The sequence below is a fragment of the Cydia fagiglandana genome, chromosome 4 (genome assembly GCF_963556715.1).
Source record: "Cydia fagiglandana chromosome 4, ilCydFagi1.1, whole genome shotgun sequence".
Classification (NCBI taxonomy): Eukaryota; Metazoa; Arthropoda; class Insecta; order Lepidoptera; family Tortricidae; genus Cydia; species Cydia fagiglandana.
The window spans coordinates 3,415,265-3,436,181 of NC_085935.1; the positions used below are offsets into that span (position 1 = coordinate 3,415,265).

The window sequence follows — 20,917 nt, forward strand, 5'->3', positions numbered from 1 at the left end:
CTATAGTTCGTTTTTTTTAGCATTAGAAAGAACTTGAAAGAAGGTAAGCGCTCTTGGCATGTCTTTTAATTGAAAAACGCTTTTTAAAAATCAATAACTATTACTTATGAAAGCAGAAGAATATAAACAATCGTATTTGATTCATATTTGCCGTAACTTATTTTTAAAATGTGTTTTTCAATTAAAAGACACATCAAGATTGTTTACCTAATTTCTAATGCTAAAAAAAAACGAAGTATAGCACGGTTCACTTTGGATATGAACCTATGGTGGTAATTAGTGACTTTTGGTTGTCATCTGACGATATATTTATATAGGTATACCTATATGTATTTAATCAATATATTTATACAGTCGCCAGCACATATATTGGAGCGGCCAAGGTGCTTAAATATCTGAACATGCACTTTAACGACTTGATAATAGACTTTGTGCAGATATATGTGAACACCTTGGCCGCTCCGACATATCTGATGGCGGCTGTATGATACTAAAAAAGTAGCCCATTAGGGTGATATGCCATCTGTCCAATTTCTTTGTCCAATGTGTATTTTGTCTCACATTTTTCTCAATGATAAAGTGAGACGCAATGACATTGCGCAAAGAAATTGGACAGGTGGAATACTACCCTTAGACAAGCGCCATTTTCTTTGAATTGACGAAGCGGCGATTTTTGTTACTAAAATATATAACTCAAGGCTATATTTTTTTTTTTTTGTTGGGTCATTAATGTCACTATAATGACAGATGTAGGTATATACTAAGCGTGCTACATTTGCATTGATAAACAGATCTAACAAATAATTATATCTAAAATAATATAAAATATAACGAATCACACTGGCCTGAATAAAACACCAAATAAGCACGAACCAAACATTTCAAAGTCTTTCTTCTTCTTCTTCCTCGCATTATCCCGGCATTTCGCCACGGCTCACGAGAGCCTGGGGTCCGCTTGACAACTAATCCCATGATTTGACGTAGGCACTAGTTTTTACGAAAGCGATTGCCATCTGACCTTCCAACCCAGAGGGTAAACTAGGCCTTATTGGGATTAGTCCGGTTTCCTCACGATGTTTTCCTCCACCGAAAAGCGACTGGTAAATATCAAATGATATTTCGTACATAAGTTCCGAAAAACTCATTGGTACGAGCCGGGGTTTGAACCCGCGACCTCCTGATTGCAAGTCGCACGCTCTCACCGCTAGGCTACCAGCGCTTCGGCATTTCAAAACATTTCAAAGTACAACAATAAAGTACAGTCAGCAGTAGAAGTCGCTAAGCGGGCGCTAAGCTCTTCAAAATTACCGTGAAACTTGTTATTCTCTTAACTATTAAGAAATTTACCCAAATTTCTTAGCTGTCTATAACGAGCCAGCGGTGCGTGGTGCTTTCTATCTGCTGCTGCAGTAGCGGTGTGCGCACGCGCAGTTTGATCTCTAGCGAGCCGCCTGCTGGCCGCCGGCCGTCCATGAGCTACGGAAACAAGGTAGAATTATAAATATGACAAAAGAAAAGTTAGTACAGACTATAATTAAATGAATACATTACCATAGAGGTCAATCTAAATAAAAGTAGAACTAGATACATACTAAACAAAATTAACTAGTACTTATTTGTAATTTTTTAATTAGTTAAAATACTCATCACTATTTAAACGTAAGTTTGACTTCGAAACAAACGAAGTTTATAAGAAAAATACATCTTTAAATATATAATTATACAGTGTAGTTTATTTAAAAAAAGTCCCTCCCATTTATTAAAAATCTAAAACCACAAAAATTACATCACGGTTCCGCCTTTACAATAATTTTATCCAGAGGTATTTCTTATTTCTAATGTATGCATAAGAATAGGTTCTCTAGTTTTATTATGTTATACATAACTAAGCACTTTAAATATATAAATTCCATAAGTGAATATACAGTTAATAGATGGCGCTAGTAGTAGTAGCGCAATATGTAATTCGTCTTATATTATATTATTTATGTATGTTGTTACGGGTACCGCCGTGCTAGTTATTTATTTTATGACTTCTAGCTTCCTGATATTATATATGGATATGAAAGTGAAATATAAAATATCAGACACATATAAACACATTTTAATTGTCCCCTAAACTACGATTTCTCCAGTCGCGACGGCAATAAGGAGTTATTATTATATGTATTTACCAAATAAATATGTTATCTGGTGATAAACACGCAGTATATTTAAAGTATTAAAATTGATTTATGTACCAAATATTAATGTGTTGTACGCAGCTCACTAGATGGTGCTGCTAGTACCTATACTTTTTCTAACGCACGAACTTAGCCCTCGATATTGCTGTATAATAAATTTAAATAACCCCTTTATTATTTTTAATAAATTTTACTCTAAAACTCAGTTTAAATTTTCAGTTCCGATCTAACATCCAGCAACAATAATTATGAAAATGTATTTAAAAATACGATACTACTAGCGCCATCTAGTGAGCAGGGTATAAAACATGCGATTATTTTTATTTTTGTTTCACCGTAAGTATATTACGAGTATATACATACATTGTACAACCGAACCATGATGTGATATTTTCCCAGGAAGTGTCATAATAATTATACTTTTTAAATCAATTAATGACGGAGCATATGTGAAAAGGTTGTTTAATCAAAAAATAAAGTTGTTAGATTATTAAAATTAGATAATTTTTAGTAGTTTCTTCCCCATATCCGAACACGAACAGTTAATTTAAGAGCCCGTTCCCTCTTGTCGGATGTCGGACCGGGATTTTAATCGGATGTCCCAGTGGCAGAATATTTTGAACATGAAGCAGGGGGCCGATTTTTGAATTTCAACCGCTAGATTTCGTGTATTTCGTTCAATAATATCTCCAATACCCGGTATTTAAATTCTACTAATAGAATTGAAAACGAGTGGTCAATACCACCCGATTCCCAATTTCTATCGCTCGTATTTCAAAAATTGGCATTTCGCTGTTTTCCACCGATTTTCAAGTGACGAAATCGAGCACGCAAGATTCAAAAATCGGCCTCCCGTTCACACTTGCCGGCCACCAATATTCTTTGCCACTAGGACATCCGATTAAAATCCGGACCCGACATCCGACACGTGGAAAGGGGTCAAGTAGTACTCACCGGGAACGCTTCATGTATGGTGACTTGCGTCTCCAGCGGCGCCAGCTTGACCGTGCAGGAGCCCAGTAAGGAGTCCCTGGTGAACCAGCCGCTGCAACACACGAGGGAGTGAGCGCCGCACGCCACGCAGCTGCGGCGCGCCCGTTACCAACTGCCCAAACTTAGCACTGACCGAGCGCTTCGTATAAGTTACAAATCTTTTAATAATAATAATAAATATTCTTTATTGCACCACAAAAGAAAACAAAATTTAAAAACAAACAAAGGCGGTCTTACAAATCTTTTGTCATTTTGTTGGATGAAGCGGATTTTAGGTAACCACTAGCGACATCTAGTAGGAGAATTCAGAAGTTTTGATGTAACAAGCTCAAGCAGGCGTGGCTCACTCCGCGATTTCGTCGGTTTGCAACAGGTAGCTACAAGTACATCCGTTCGACCCCAATTTTGGGGAAAGCCATAAGCCGCGCGTGGCGCTGTCGCCACCTAGCGGCTATTCTGTGCTGATCGTAACCGACGCGTTTTGTTAGAGAATGAGTCTTCTGTACCTAGTACTATTATTTATTCTGTGACGTAACTGTCATATTTTTGACGTCAAATACTTTAAGTATGGCAACATTTTTTATTTTTAGTTCCATTTATTTAATTTCTACTATTTTATGTCGCACTATACAGGCACATTCATTGCTTGAACCTAAATATATTGTGCCTCCGAGTTTGACAGCTAAAAAGATGGCTCTATATGACGCCATGTTTTGGTAACTGAATTGTGAAACCTTAGCATTTGAAAACCTAAGTTACCGAATAATAATGCCGTACAGCACCATCTACATTAGCTGTCAATTTTAAAGCACGAATCTTATTTGTTTGTGTCAGACAAGTCCGATTCCATTGATTTATTTTTTATTATCATCTTATTGTAAGCTGACTTGATGCAACCACTAGCGACATCTAGTAGGAGAATTAAGAAGTTTCGAAGCCGCAAACTACAGACAAGATTACAAAAAAAATTATATGAAGTGACCGCGCAATGTACGGAATTGTATTAGCGCATCAGCACATTTAAAGCACGAATTCGTCTAAAACTTTACACGTAATATAATTGACTCATTTTAATTGTAAGGAAACTAGTGGCGACTAGCGACATCTAGTAGTAGACTTAAGAAGTTTCAAAGTCACGGGCAAAATGGGAACGGTGTTCAAAGCCAGAAAATAAATTAAAAATTACGCTTGCAAACTTTTATGTCCCTATTCCTACTAGCTTCTGACCGCGACTTCGTATGAATATTTCATTCCCTGGGTGGCGGTTTAACCGTAAAAAAAAACAGATAGACATACAGACAATAAATATTACTGAGCACTCCTACTAGTGACATCTAGTAGAAAGACATGTTTTAATGTTTATTTGGGCACAAACGGTACAATAATTCTTACAGATAAGTAATATTACACATTATTATTGCGACATTATTTTACTACCACGATATTGAAACATGAAAAGTAGTTCTAAGTATTGAATATATACTCGTAGAGATGATACTTGAAAATTTGTAAGATTTGTAACTTTAACGAAGCGTCAAGAATTGTGTTAGTACAGTGCCATAACCAGTGTTATGTGACGTACAAACTGTGCGAAAAGTGAAAAGAAAGTAGGCATAGGCAATAGGCGCGGCGCAAAAATAAATCTTATAACTAATGATGGTAATGGGGGTAATAGCAATCTCATAGAAAAAGGGGCAAGCTATGATGGCGTCATCTATGCAATCAAAGGTTTGCACAGATGACGTTATCATAGCTTGCCCCTTTTTCTATGAGATTAGGCTTAAAGGGCTGGCATCCAGGGCATAAAATTCCATTAAAAACACCAAAATTTGACACAATTCTAGGGATTGACAGGGCAAGCTATGCAGGCGCCATCTGCTAAATACTTCGACCGGCCAAATTAAGCAAAATTTGAGATGCAAATAGACATTGGACCAAGAAATGAGATAGTTGAAATCTTAAGTCTTTCTCTTCGAAAAAAGCCAAGGTGCTTTAAGCAAGCTACATGACAACATTTCGGCAATATCAAATCTCGATTGAGTTGTGTTTAAGGGATATTGCAAATGGAGTTCGTGATACATTTAAATACATTTGTGGAAAATAATTATGGACTGCATCTGTAATTGTGTTTTGGCCCTCAGTCGAGTTGCCTCGTGTATTTATTATAGCCTCACCCCTTGGAGTAGACCTCGAACTTGATGCCATGCCTCTTGAAGACCCGGAGACAGGGCCGGGCCGCCCGGTGTATGGCGAGGGGGAACACCGCTCCGTACTCCGGGTTGTTGGTGTCTTTATTATAGACTCACCCCTTGGAGTAGACCTCGAACTTGATGCCATGCCTCTTGAAGACCCGGAGACAGGGCCGGGCCGCCCGGTGTATGGCGAGAGGGAATACGGCTCCGTACTCCGGGTTGTTGATGTCTTTATTATAGACTCACCCCTTGGAGTAGACCTCGAACTTGATGCCATGCCTCTTGAAGACCCGGAGACAGGGCCGGGCCGCCCGGTGTATGGCGAGGGGGAACACCGCTCCGTACTCCGGGTTGTTGGTGTCTTTTACTTGTGACGTCCTGTCTATTATTGGCGCGTCCTGGAACGTATGGAAATAGTAGCCAACTAATAAGTATTTTATGACGCAAGGTTAGGGTAGTATTCCACCTGTCCAATTTCTTTGTCTAATGTCGTTGCGTCTCACTCTCTCATTAAAGAAAATGTGAGACGCAATACACATTGGCAAAGAAATTGAACAGATGGAATACAACCCTTAGACTTGGTGATAGTAGGTAAATCACGATACAAGTGCGAAAAGTAGAAAATTCGCAACGAGTGGCGATAAATTGAAACAAGACCGAAGGAAGTATTTTAAATCGACCCGAGTTGCGAATTACCTATTGGCACGTGTATCGTACGTTTTACAGTACATATGTCTCTTAAAATTATCGACATAGGCCGTGTTGCTGTTGCATAATAAACTACAACTAATATTACAACCGGAACTCCTTTTCTAATTTGACTTATTAGAAAAGGAGTTCCGCTTGTAATATTAGTTGTAGTTATGCAACACGACCATAGGCACGAAAAGAGCTACCACAATAGTTGGTAATTAAAAAGTTGGGAAAGCACGGAACAGCTACCCTCACTCCCCGTTTAAAACATTCACCCTGTATAATAAAAAAACCTATCAACTTATGAATTGTATTTACAATAACAATGAAAAAATCAACAATGATCAACAAATGATGATGAAAATGAATGATGACTCTGGTCAACGTGGGACTCGAACCCACATCTGTACACACACACACACACACATTGTGATTGACATCTGTACATACAATTTAAGGCCTGTGCACACCGGCTGCTTGTGCGTGACGTGCACGTGTGCGTGCGGCGTTGTAGTATACAGATCCTTATGCGAGGGCACACCGCTTACGTGACGTGTGCGTGTGCGGCTCCAACATTTTAGCGCACGAACACGCGGACGCAACGCACACGCAAGCCGGTGTGGCTCGGCGTTTAATCAATTTATAGATTGTAATGTGGTACATCCCACGATAAAAATGGAAAAATATTTAATATTTAACCTATCAACTTACCTGGGGGTAGGGAAACTCGAATTTGACATATGTGTCGACTTCCTTAGGGTTGGGCACGTTGTACGCGATCCCGCGGACGATCGTGAGCTCTAAGTCGTTCTCGTTAAGGTCCGTATTGCATTGCACCACGGCGAACTGTCGCGACTCGTAGTGGAATTTAGGGGGGTTTTGGTTTAAACTGGAAAATAATAAACATAAATTATTTCTACTATTACAACAAAATAAATTAACAAGAAGTTCTTGGCAAAAATTTCATTTTTGGTACAAGCTTCTATCGCCGACTGTATTTTTTTTTCCACAGGGAACTAATACTCATCGAGACAATTCTAAAAACCCCAAACACAATTAGGTTTCGTTGTTTTATCACAGAGTTCCTACGGCCACCTCCGGTCTCCATCATCAGATCAGCTCGATGACATTATAATATTGCATTGTCACCCGACTTACGTATGTATGCAAAATTTCAGCTCAATCGAAAACTGGGAAGTGGATCAAATTTAACTTGCAAGATTTGATTACACACAGCCAGACAGACAGACAGACATACAACGGTCAGGTGAAACTAAATAAAAGCTTGTAAAAACGTTTCATGCCGCCGTGGCCCGCCGAGAGACTGAGGCACCTGAGACGAGTGGAGGAAGAAGGGGGAGGCCTTTGCCCAGCAGTGGGACACAGTGGGCTCTGAATAATAATAAATAATAATACTTTTTGTAGTTTGTTTGGTCGTCGGGTTACTAGTTAGCTATGTAGTCGCATGAGAACTTTTCAGGACTGTTCTCGAGATATCGTTCTTTGTCCTGGCTCTTGTATAGCAAAGAGATAAAGTCGATTTTCCCTTACCTTTTAGCAACAACAACGACATCCAAGTCCTGTTTCACTCTAACAGCAAGATTCTCGAACCTGTTCATCTCGGCAATATTCCCCATGGCCCTGTTATGGTCGCGGTTAGCCTGGCACAGCTTCAACTGGCTGGTTAGCTGCTAGTGTAGTCACTAATTAGCTATGCAGTCGCATAAGAACGTCTCAGGACTGTTCTCGAGATATCGTTATTTGTCCTGGCTCTTGTATAACAAAGAGATAAAAGTCGATTTTCCCTTACCTTTTAGCAACAACAACGACATCCAAATCCTGTTTCACTCTCACAGCAAGATTCTCGAACCTATTCATCTCGGCAATATTCCCCATGGCCCTGTTGTGGTCGCGGTTGGCCTGGCACAGCTTCAAATGGCTGGTTAGCTGTTGGTGTAGCCTGGATCTCAGGACTGTTCTAGAGATTAAAACATTTGCCCTACTTCTAAAAATAAATTCAATTTTCTCTTACCTTTTAGCAACAACAACTACATCCAAGTCCTGCTTCACTCTAACAGCAAGATTCTCGAACCTGTTCATCTCGGCAATATTCCCCATGGCCCTATTGTGGTCGCGGTTGGCCTGGCAAAGCTTTAACTGGCTGGTCAGCTGCTGGTGTAGCCTGGTTAGGATATCGTCGTCTGAGCCGGTGATGGGCTCGTCGGGTGGTGTGCAGTCCTCGGCTGTTACTACGTCGAAACTGGGGATATATTCATCACTTATTTAAACCCTTTCAACGCCAAAGTGTATAAAACTGGCTACAGCCTAATATCAACCGTCGTGCATTTTAGTCGTTATTTATACTCTGTATCTTTAGGTATTTAAATAAAAGTAAACAAATAATTTGTACATTTTCGGGTAGTTATAACATTTATTGGTTAACCAACCAAATACAAAACCACCTGGATCTGTCACTGTACGACCTGACTTTAACCTACATTATTTGATCATGTAATGTTTTCATCTACCCTCTACTGGCTTAAAGAGCCATTTGAAGGTATATTTTGTTTACTTTTATTTAAATACCTAAAGATACAGTCTATAGTACAAGGTTTTTTTTTTGTATTGTATTTTCTGATATGTGTTTCTCATTAAATAACCCCTTATTATATTAGACTTTTGACCAAAAAAATTTACTACCTATAGTGCGACATAACATAAGAATACAAATTAAATAAAACTGAAATATTTCCATACCCTTTGTTGCCATGTTTAAGCATTTTACGTCAAAATAGTTACAATTGCGTAGGAAATGGCGCTCTCAATAATTTTCTACAGTTTCTTGTCGGACTATACCCGTGAAAATATCGTGTATTTTATAATGTAAGCGAAATTTCATTTTTCAATTGGTCGATTTTCTGAAAATGTTAATTTTAAATTTATTTAAACGGGTTTCGGGACAAAAAGTAACAAATTCGTGAGTGACACATATGTTTGTGTGTTACGGAAGTATTGTTATTAAAAAGATATTTTTATTTATGTATACGTCATTGAAATTGCAAGATATCAAATTTAGTTTAACAGAGTTAGCTTAGGGTGGTATTCCATTTGTCCAATTTCTTTGTCCAATGTTATTGCGTCTCACTTTCTCATCAAGCAAAATGTCAGACGTAAATACACATTGGACCAATAGGTACATATATTGGATAGATGACATACCTACCACGCTTATGCTCTGGTTTCCTAAGATAGCGGTGCCATCATATAGCGGCCGTCTCCATACAAATACTACGACATCCATACATAGCCGTATTATTTAGTATGAAGACGGCCGCTATATGACGTCACCGCTATCCTAGGAAAACCGAGCTTTAGACTGATCCTACACACACATTGATATAAGTGCTATGATTGGTTACTCACGTATGTTCGAGCTGTTTCTTGGCCGTGGGAGGCAGCGGGAGAGATTTCAAATCGACGGCAAGTCCGCCTTTCGCCGCGTCTATCACTGCGTCGAAGCCTTTAGACGCCCGTAAGTATTCTTTCGCTTGTTCAATGTTGCCTGTAAAATTTAAATAGTTAAATTACTAAATGGAGCAATGGAGCGCAGTATTCTAGGTGTCACAAGGACGGATCGCACCCGAAACACCACATTGCGCTCCAAAACTCGCATAGCTGACGTGGGGGAGAAGACCGCCAGGCTGAAGTGGGACTGGGCGGGTCACGTCTGCCGCATGCATCCGGATAGGTGGGCTAATTGGATGCCGCAAAAGAAGCGCGGACGTGGCAGGCCATATCGCAGGCCCAGACGGAGATGGCGGGACGACTTAGACGCCTTCATCAGTGGCTGGCCGGAGAAGGCACTACAGCGGGAGTTGTGGAAATCAGGGGGAGAGGCCTTTGCCCAGCAGTGGGACACTACAATAGGCTAAAAAAAATACTAAAATGAAATAACGTCTATAAAAATATCCTCCTAAGGCCCTAGGTTCTACATATAGTATTTCTTCAGTTCGATGAAATTTAAACCATATTCAATTGGAACAGAGTTGTATTTTATTTGTTTCGTTAAATATTCAATCCAAAAAAATAAAAATCAACCCTATTTCCTGCATTTTAGGTTTTAATTTCATTGGCAAATTTTGGGGTTTACATTTGTATGGCTGTGCCTTAGGAGGATATGACTAATGCGCGTGTAATTATGTTTCATAGTTTTATTTAGTAAAGTAATGTTTATTATGCTAAATAAAGACTGGAGTGGAGTCGCTTAAAGGCCTGTGCACACCGTCTGCGTGTGCGTGGGGGTCCCTTTGTTTCCCATAAAGTTTTAAGTCATAATGTATTGTTTGTCATATTATCGTAATAGTCATAAAACTGAAACCGTTAACTTTTCAGGATTTTCCTAAGGTTATTCTATAGATAGGTTAGGTTAGGTTAGGTTTGTTTTGTGGTAATCCTGAAAAGTTACGCGTTTCTGAGAAAAACCAATTATGACCAACGAAAATTCGGACAAACAATACATTATGACTTAAAACTATTTGGGAAACAATAGAGACCCGTGTGTGCGTGACGTGCACGTGCGCGTGCGGCGTTGTAGTATACAGATCCTTATGAGAGATGGCACACCGCTTGCGTGACGTGTGTGTGTGCGGCTCCAACATTTTAGCGCACGCACACGTGCACGTCACGCACACGCAAGCCGGTGTGGCTCGGCTTTAAGGCCGTAAGTTATTATAATATGAAAGTAGCCATAGTAGAAAAAATATTATCTTTGCTACTGTTCACACTTTTACACATCTTTCTTAGTTTCATTTTGTATATTTCTTTTCTATATATAATTCAAATTTTATACAGTTTAAATTTTAATCATTTCCCGGTGTCTGGATGGTTTGAAATTTGGCGTTCCGTAATTTTGATGACAACGCAATAATAAGCTAAATGATAATGTGGAGCGGACCTAATGATGCAGTCAGGATGTAGCCAAAGGAACTCCTTGACGAATATTCAACGAGGAAGAGTGAGATTCGATTGTACTTTTTGAACTTTCAACGCGAATCTTTGATCTAAGAAAAACCTTCAACATCATTCTACTTAAGGTCGGTATTTCATTTGTCCATTATCTTGCTCGAATGTGTATTCGAGTCTCACATTTTGTTTAGTGAGAGAGTGAGACGCAATGCACATTGGACAAGTAGAATAACACCCTAAGGTACTCACCAGCCTTCTTAGCCTCGATCGCGGCGTTTCTAAACTCCTTTTGCCGGTGCAGTAGGAGCGCTAGTTGCTTGTCGTAGCGCGAGGCTTGCCGCGCCGCCGCCGGCGCGGGGGCTGCGGGGGGCGCGGGGGAGGGGGCGGGGGGAGGGGGGCGGGGGAGGGAGCGGGGTGTGACTGAAACATAAAACGATTTTTCTCAAAAATGGACGGCAAAGTCGACTTTGCCGTCTAAAAAATAGGTCACGAAGCGCGTAGTTTATGGTCAGGCAGTCTCGATTTTGGGACTGCAATGTTGCATACAAATTCCATTATTTGTCGAGTTCCAAACTTTTTAAAAGTTGAAGTAGCCATATCAAATGAAGGCACAGGCCCAATAAACAGCCAAACAGATGACTTAGTACTGCAACTATTTACCTGTCTCAAATAGGTTGGCGTATTTTCGGCAGAAAAATACACTTCTATTTTTTTATTAAAAAAATAAAAAGGCGGCAAGGGCTTTTTTCTGTGAAAATATATACGTAAAAATGTTGCTTTTGTAAAATATTTCTATGATATTTATATTTCTTGCACCATTTTTGAGAAAAGCACTATATATGACTCGGCTGGAAGGCTACTTGCTGGCTTCGGATTCAATTAAACGGACTCCCAAGGTCGTCCGTTTAAAACGAATCCTCAGCCTGCAAGTAGCTACTTCCGAGCCTCGACAATAATGTACTATTGTGCGGATCTTGGTCTACAGTTGACGTTACAGCTCGACTCCAATCATTTCAATGCTTATACAGGGTGGCCAAAAATAAGTACATTCCCGTTGCCAGGGAGATTTTAGCATTATACTGAGCAACTTTTACTATGAGACCGACCCCGAAATCGCGAAAAAAATTTGGCCGTTTCATACATTTTGGCCGGTCCATTTTCTATAAGAGGGTAAAATTAGTTTTCGCAATTTCGGGGTTGGTCCTATAGTAAAAGTTGCTCAGTATAATGCCATAAAACCATGATTTAAAAAGTGACCCATAAAAACGCAACGAATGACAAAAAAAGTCATCCATATACTTACACTATCAGTAGGTATAGGTCCGTAGCCAGCGATAGGTTCGTCTACGGGTACTGGCTTGCCTGCCGCATGTAGTTTTAGAGCTGGTTTAGACGACGCGTGAACTCGCATACGACTTTAGTTACATTGCGGACTGTTGGTTACGTCAAATTCAACCGATCAACCAAAACCCGCAATGTAATGAAACTCGCATGCGAGTTCTCGCATCGTCTAAACAAGCCCTAATGACTTCTTTATATGTGACGTTCAACGGAAAAAGGTACCTTATGGCGGCTGGCGCTTACGTCGCACAGCACCGCAATTATATTGGAGCGGAGTTAATAATAGCGTAAGCGCCAACCGCCATAAGGTACCTTTACCCCTGGGACGTCACATATTGCTTCCATATCCTATAGGTTTAAAAACTCACACTATCAGTAGGTATAGGTCCGTAGCCAGCGATAGGCGGCAGTTCGTCTACTGGCACCGGCTTGCCAGCCGCATGCAGTTTAATGGCTTCTTGGTATTGCTTGACTATACGACCCATGCGACGCGCTTTTGAAGAATTACCCTGCTCCTTAGCTTTCGCTTCTTGCTCCTGAAATTTCCAAATGTTTACTCTTGAATTTAGGGGTTGTGCACAAATCACGCGAGGTGTTTTCGGCTACTTTTTGACCCGCCCCTCCCCCTTGGTGATATTTGGTGAGCTTTTTGTCTACCCCCCTCCCCCCACACAACCACACGGGTATTTTTTTGAAATTTTTTCATTCGACCTAATTTTAAGATAAATAGTATTATATAGAAAATCTTGTTTATTTTTCTAGTTTCGTTAAATAGACTCGCTATTTTGAAGTGTAGAGTGAATATTTATGTTTAACGAAACCGAGAAAAAGTATCTACTCGTGTGGTAGGTTTTTATTTCTTAGTTTCGTTCACTGTAGAAAAATACATATGAGGTTTCCTTATACCCCCCCCCCCCCTTTTTTTAAGAGGGCAACGTGATCTATCGTGATTTTTTCGTGACCCCCCCTCCCCCCATCGAACCTCGCGTGATTTGTGCACAAGCCCTTAGGCAAAGAGAATTTAGTATAGAGGCGTATTGTTGTAAATTTTGTAGTCACTGTAAATTTACTGCCAGCTTTCGACACAGCATTAAAACTTTTAGAACGCCATTTGACTTTGATCCTTGTTCTTTCACAGATATTTGTTAAAATTGTTAAATTACAAACGGTGGAGCCATCTACACGAGTATAGGCCAAAGGCATGGCGCCATCTTTACGAGCAATTTTTTTCTTGATTTTCGAAAGCACAGTTTTATTTTGTAATGAGATTGACTGAAATAGCAAGACACGTTGTCTAAAAACGATGGACAATAATTATCACTACAACCACAGAATAAATAATAGTACTAGGTACAGAAGACTCTCTCTCTAACAAAACGTGTCTGTCACGATCAGCACAGATATGGCCGCTAGGTGGCGACAGCGCCACGCGCGGCTTATGGCAAACCCCATAATTGGGGTCGAACGGATGTACTTTTAGCTACCTGTAGCAAAGCGAAGAAATCGTGGAGTGAGCCACGCCTGCTACAACTGTAAATATGTATGAGATACATACCTGGAATCCGGCTAGCCTCTGTTTAAGAGCCTCCGCCATTGTGGTCGCTGTGATGAGCGCGGGCGCCTCCTCTGGCGCTGGTGCTTCAGGTGGTGCTTCTAAAAAAAACAAATACGTTTCGTTTAGAGCTTGATCATGTGTTTTGAATTTGGAACGTTCTACATCGCGCTATCGATATTTTTTAACACGTGAATATATAGCACCGAGAGTAACTGCACTATCTAACTAAGATAGTTACTATTCAGTAGTTCTTTTAAACTCTTTAAAGGAACTGTCACAGTCTAAGGTCTACTGTGGGTTTAAAATTTAATAGGTACAGTCGACGTCAAAGATATGTTTACATTTTTCGCCTTATTACAAAGGAGTAAGGTGCAAAAGTGTATACATATCTTTGACGTCGACTGTACGTTCTTTTTCTGGGTTTTAAAGTAACTAAAGGTTTGTAGGCAAGGCAACTCTATCAGACCCATCTATTGCCTAGATTTCCACGCGTCAGCCACAATGTCGAACTGTTTCCACAACCTTGAGCTTCGGCGAGTTTGAATTTGGAACGTTCTACATCGCGCTATCGACATGTTTTAACCCGAATGTATATGTCGGACCCGGGTATGTCCTTAAACTATACGTCCAGGACCCGGGTATGTCCTTAAACCACGTCCAAGACCACCGGTGGACGGGCAGCAGCGTCCCTCAAATTCGGTGTACTCGACTGCGATCGCCAACCCGCCTGCCAAGCGTGGCGATTATGGCATTCACCCCCAAAAAAGGGGGAGGCCTATGTTCAGCAGTGGACGTCTTATGGCTGAGATAATGATGATGATGATGTATATGTCGGCGGCCGACCGTAAGATCAGGCAGATCGTAATGTTCCTGTGTAATGTTTTGACGATAGTCACATTAAACCAATATTTAGGTAGGATATTAGGATAGGTTCGTTAGGTTTGCTTCAGATGCCCGAAGGGCAAACTGCCCAGAAACAGGAGCCCCCGTCGACTCAGGGAACAAGGCAAAGATTTTCTCTTTTCACGATATGCCTAGGAATTTCACGATATGCCTATAGTTCGTTTTTTTTAGCATTAGAAATTAGGTAAACAATCTTGATGTGTCTTTTAATTGAAAAACACATTTTAAAAATAAGTTACGCCAAATATGTAACAATTATGAATCTAACACGATCACTTATATTCTTCTGCTTTCATAAGTAATAGTTTATGAATTTTAAAAAGCGTTTTTTAATTAAAAGACATGTCAAGATCGCTTACCTTCTTGCAAGTTCTTTCTAATGCTAAAAAAACGAACTATAGGAATTTCATGATATGCCTAATCTTACGATCGGCCGCCGACATATATACCCCCAAGACACTGCCTTTAGTATCTGACATGGTAAATTAAGATTAGACTTAGGAGTTACCTAAGATGTAAGAACCTAAGGTTCTGTCGGCTAATGTAAAGAGGAGACAAGGGTAAGGTAAGAAGGCAGTTTTATGGTAAGTTATAATAATATACCTGTAGCCCCTTGTGTCTGGTCTTCGCCCTTCTGTTGGGCCTTGAACCCCGCAGCTATAGCTTCAGGAGTGGGCAACTCGTTCAGATTCATCTCCTGTCCAGATTTCCACGCCTCGGCCACCATGTCGAACTGTTTGACGACCTTGAGATATTCTAACGCGAGTTGCTTGTCTATGTGTTTGGCGGCCAGGGCTGCGGCCCTGAATTCCTCCTTGCGTCCTGTTGGGAATTAGTTGGTTTAGTAAGTAGGTAGGTGATTGTTGGGGAAGTGATACGTGGGAGAAAATTTGAGGATCAGATTGAGGTTACTCTTATGTGGGAGGAGAAATTGAGGTTACTCTTATGTGGGAGGGGAAATTGAGGTTACTCTTATGTGGGAGGAGAAATTGAGGATTAGATTGAGGTTACTCTTATGTGGGAGGAGAAATTGAGGATTTGATTGAGGTTACTCTTACGTGGGAGGAGAAATTGAGGTTACTCATGTGGGAGGAGAAATTGAGGATTAGATTGAGGTTACTCTTACGTGGGAGGAGAAATTGAGGTTACTCTTATGTGGGAGGAGAAATTGAGGTTACTCTTACGTGGGAGGAGAAATTGAGGTGTTCCTGAGGTGAATTTCGTGATTGTGTGGTATTGGATATCGTAAGTGTAGGATTTGATCATAGAGGTTTTATTTAAGTAATTTTTGAAGGAATGAGTGATTTAGTGAAAGTGTAAGTTAGTTTTGAATGAATTTGAAATTTAATCTGCTAGGATTTGATTGTGGTAAATTAGTTTATTAGTAAGTGTTGAAACAAAATGAATATTAGATTTTTTTCTTGGAATATCAATAATAAGTCTAAATTTAAATTATAAGTAAGAGTATAACGGTATTGTTTTTTTTCGACATGGAATTCAGATTAGGATATATTTATTTCTTATTGAAAATGGACGTTAATATATTTTACTAATTAATAAGGATAGGAGATCTTAATACTTTCTCGAGGGGGTCAAAAGACCCCTTGCAAAGTATGATTAATTATTAATTATTTAATTAATTACAATTTACACTATTTGCCGCAGCGAACGTGTTAATAAGGACTAAGGACCGTCATAATAAGTAACCTTCAATAGTGACTTACTAAGAATAGTCTGTAGGCCCTCCTGTTTAGCCGGGTCCAAGGCTGGCGGCGCAGGCTCAGTAGGGCTCCGCAGGCTGGCGGCGCGCGGCGGCGGCGTCGGAGCCTCCTCCGCCGGCAGCGGCGGCGGCGGGGCGGACGGCGGGGGGGAACTAAGGGGACATATGCGCTTTTCTCAAAAAATTACGGAAAACTTGAGTTTGCTGGTTAAAAAAGTGCATATTTACGCGTAAAAATGTTACATACAAAATTCCATTATTTTGCGTAGTCCAACCATATAAAAAGATACAGTCAACGATTTATCACCGCTTAATAGCGCTAAAAACTTAATAGCGCGCTTCACGATTTTGATTACACGGACCAGCGCCATCTAGCGTTAATTTCGCACACTAAAAACAATACGAATCAAGGTCATTATTACCGGATTTATAACAATCACCTTGGACTCTCAGGTATAGCCGGGGCAGGCCTGGCGGGCGCGCGGGGCTCCGCTGCCGGCTCCGGAGCCGCCGGGGCCGCCGGGGCTGGTTTGCCCACGGCCACGGGCGGCGGGATGTCGTCGTTGGCTATTGTGGCGCCGGATTTCGCTTGCTTCAGGAGGTCGTTTAGGGTTTTTAGGCCTCGGCCGAATCTGTAATTACGAGTGTTTAGAAATATTATGTCTGACCACGAGAGGCGGCCGGACAGGTGGCGCCGGCTCATCTTATAGACCTAAGCTTAAATCAGGCTAAGACTTATAATACTGTAATGTAATCAAAGAGAATAGAGTGTATAGAGGCGGATTAAATAAAGTAAATTATGCAGTAAATATGCAGTAAGTAAGTAAGTAAGTATGCAGTAATTATGGAGTAAATTATGTAGCCACTGTAAATTTACTGCCCTCTTTCGACAGAAGATTAACACTGTTAGAATGCCATTTGACTTTGATCCTTATTCTTTCACTGGACTGTACTGTACTGTAGCTACATAATTTACCATGACAGTGACTCTCTATTTCAAATTCTCTTTGCTGTAATCTAAGTCCCCAACAGTGCTACATTACCTCCGAGCGCGGCTGCTCTCTCCAGCAGTCTTCGCGTTTTTCTCAGCAACAGTATAGTTACTGATACGATCCTGCAGCAGACTTATGGTGCTGCTATCTGCGCTGGCGACACGAGGCAGCGGTGCTTGAGGCGCAGGTGCCTCGTCTAAGCCCAGGTCTTGAAGCTCACTGAGAAGCTCTGGGTCATCATCATCACCTGTAGCAGACAAAAACAATGTTAGAAATTTATAACCCAAAGCCAATTAGGAATACATTGCAAAACCTGTTAACAGCGAATAAAAAATTAAAACCATCTTTTACAGATGTTGTAGTTTCAGATTTCAGATGATTTATTGATAAATGGACATCTCATTTACATGTCAAATAAAAATACAACGTATTCAAAAATAAAATTAAAATTTGTTAATACTGCATACATTGCATGAAATTGTATATAGGTAGGTACATATCATTTTGTTTCTATTTACAGGGTTCGAATAGTGTTAGGATCAATGATTTTTTTGCAGAAACAAGACTATAAAGTAGTCAGTTAAAGTGACTTTACAAAGTTTGTGACTCCTCCCTCCCCCTTGTCACAACATGTCACATTTTTTGACCCCCCCTCCCTTTCCCTAAATGTGTGACGTAATTGATAAAAAAGATAAAAATTGTTTATTCAGGTAGGCATATTACAATGCGCTTATGAACGTCAAATAAATAAGTTTTTGGCAAATTTCAATTTTGGTACAAGCTTTTATCGCCGATTGTACTTTTTTTTCCACAGGCAACTAATACTCATCGGGACAATTCTAAAAACCCCAAACACAATTAGGTTTCTTTGTTTTATCACAGAGTTCCTATGGCCACCTCCGGTCTCCATCATCAGATCAGCTTGATGACACCATAATATTGCATTGTCACCCGACTTACGTATGTATGCAAAATTTCAGCTCAATCGGAAACCAGGAAGTGGATGAAATTTAACTTGCAAGATTTGATTACAGACAGACAACGGTCAGGTGAAACTAAATAAAAGCTTGTAACTATACCGGCTCCAACCCTACACCTTGACGTAATTAATGCATGACCCCTAAATTACTAACCAGAGCCCTCATCATCCGACGGTATGTCCTTCAGACTTGCAGCAATCATGGCATCCAAGTCCGCTGCTGGCATAGGAGCCGGCTTCCGGGGCCGGTGCCTCGCACCTCCACCACTGATGGCTGCCAGCTCTGCCTCCAAGTCCATGTCATCGTCAGAACCATCCATTGGTTCATCATCATCATCCATAGGGTCTATGTCTAGTAGTCCAAACTGAAAATTTCAATAAGATTTTCAAAATTTATTGCAATAATATTTTGTATTTTCGCCCTATTTAGAAAATCCTAATTCCTAACATAGATGTCTGTAACATGTAAGATTAAGTACAAAATAAAAAAAATAAGTAAGACTAAGTTAATTAGATAATAAATGCATGTAACAACATGTGCTAAACTAAATTAGGAGGAGTAGCCTAATCTTAAGAATGAATTAATAGATTTCTTCAAAATCTTCAAATACTTATTAATTATTTTAGCAAAACGCCCTTGTATTTTTTAAACTGAATTTTAGTCAATCATAGCAAACTATAGTGTATACAACATTATTTGCGGTATTTGACGTCTGTCGCTCACAACAGCAATACTACGTAAAATGTCTTGCACATCGAAATCACAAAGGAAAACAACTGCACTGCAAACGTTTACGTTCTACGTCTTTTTTTTTTTAATTTTAGGGTCGGCCGGTCACCATCGTTATGAATCGGTAGTCGTCCAAGTAAATCGATATGAATTTTTCATTTTTCTTTTAATAAAAGTAAGGAAAAGGTGGATAATTAACTGTAAATATGGATATATTTATCGTCACCTAACAGACAACAAATTTGACACAGAAATAACATAAATAAACTTTAAAATAGATGCCCAGTTAGTTTAGATTTTGACGATGGGTGCGACCTACTCGGTCGGTGTATTAAATGCATTTACCTTGCGGGAAAACCATATAATTGTAGCTTTATTTAAATCTCAAATAAAAATTCATGATACGTCACAATTCGATACCTCAGTCTACGTGCCATCCAATCGTAATCGCTTGCTGTGACAATCGATTTGGGTTAGTTACATCTCTATATACGTCAGTCACAATGTGTCAAATAACGCAAATAATATTGCATACAGTATACCAATGCTAATATTGCTAAATAAGTAAATAACTAGCAAAGTTGAACATGTGACTAAGTTTTGTTACTCTGCTGAAATGAAACTGCTTAAAATCAAAATAAATGAGACATTTCTCTCAGAGACCTTTGTTATCGTTTTCGATAAGTCAAGAAACTTAACTTAAGTGGACACACAATACAGGCATTGTAATAGGATCCATTACTTTGTGCAAAAGCATAGCGTTACGAGTTCACAAACCCTCCAGCTCTCAGAACCAGATGATTTATAACAATATTCTAAAAATAGAGATGTTCTTATAGCCCTCAATGAACCTATGTTGCTATTAGACTTAATAGTCTTGTATAAAACAGTTAATCTGAAGGACAAACAAATTTTAATGACTCACTTGCGACAAATTGGGTTTCCTCCCGGAACTAGGCTTCTGTGGCTTTCGAAACATTTTTGTTCACACCTAAAGTGGTGTTTACGGTAAAATATTGGTTGTGTGAAGTATTTCCTTTGTTCGCGTGCTTTCGGTCACTTATTTTTCTTGATTTTTGAAACGAAAAACAACAGTGACGTTATCCTGCTGTTCTGTCAAATGACAGTTTGACAGTTATAGGGACTGTTCAAAAGCTCACATTACATAATATAATTTTTTCTGCTTTTTATAAAATTTCTGTAATCATTATACAACTTAATTAATTCGGTTAGTTATTTGTATAAGATCTATTTTAGTCATTACGTTTGTATTTATTTCATATACACTTTTATTTATTTTTACATTTACAAACTGTCTTTGACTCTAAACTTGAAATATGTTGTGAAGAAACTACACAACATATTTATAAACTTATAAACTGGCTTATAAACTTTTAACGTTTCTTATAAAATGAAACGTAATTAAAATTACTTAAAACCACTTCAAGAGATTTTTAAAATTAAAGACTTTCTAATTGGGATGTATTACTTTACACGCCATGGTCATTAAAAACATATTTAAAAAAGGTGAATCAGTGTTGCCCCAGTCAATATTTTAAACTTTCACAGAGGTAAAGATTGAATGTTGTTCCATAGTATAATTCAAAAAATATTTCTTACTGAGATGCATTTCCAATTATGTGCATTATTATAGTTTATAATATTTAATCA

The 20,917-nt window shown here is 39.5% G+C and overlaps 1 protein-coding gene across 1 annotated transcript; it reads right to left on the reverse strand.

Moving 5' to 3' along the window:
• Positions 1–835: 835 nt before the first annotated feature.
• On the reverse strand, positions 836–20,364 carry LOC134663539 (coiled-coil and C2 domain-containing protein 1-like). Its single transcript, XM_063519936.1, has 15 exons — positions 20,172–20,364; positions 18,671–18,881; positions 17,589–17,784; positions 16,986–17,177; positions 16,550–16,698; positions 15,429–15,647; positions 13,923–14,020; positions 12,738–12,903; positions 11,276–11,446; positions 9,485–9,623; positions 8,094–8,321; positions 6,773–6,950; positions 5,615–5,766; positions 3,138–3,267; positions 836–1,476 (listed from the first exon to the last, which is right to left on the reverse strand). Exons 1-15 carry the CDS (start codon positions 20,223–20,225, stop codon positions 1,357–1,359), a joined length of 2,403 nt encoding a protein of 800 aa, XP_063376006.1. The 5' UTR covers positions 20,226–20,364; the 3' UTR covers positions 836–1,356.
• Positions 20,365–20,917: the final 553 nt, after the last annotated feature.

What these genes read in the sequence shown, in the direction of transcription:
- LOC134663539 (XM_063519936.1), bottom strand. Translation starts at nt 20,225, where the DNA reads ATGTTTCGAAAGCCACAGAAGCCTAGTTCCGGGAGGAAACCCAATTTG. An exon ending in GGAAACCCAATTTGTCGCAA is followed by an intron (nt 18,882 to 20,171) that starts GTGAGTCATTAA and finishes TGAAATTTTCAG; the next exon opens with TTTGGACTACTAGACATAGA. An exon ending in CCATACATGAAGCGTTCCCG is followed by an intron (nt 1,477 to 3,137) that starts GTGAGTACTACT and finishes TTGTTTCCGTAG; the next exon opens with CTCATGGACGGCCGGCGGCC.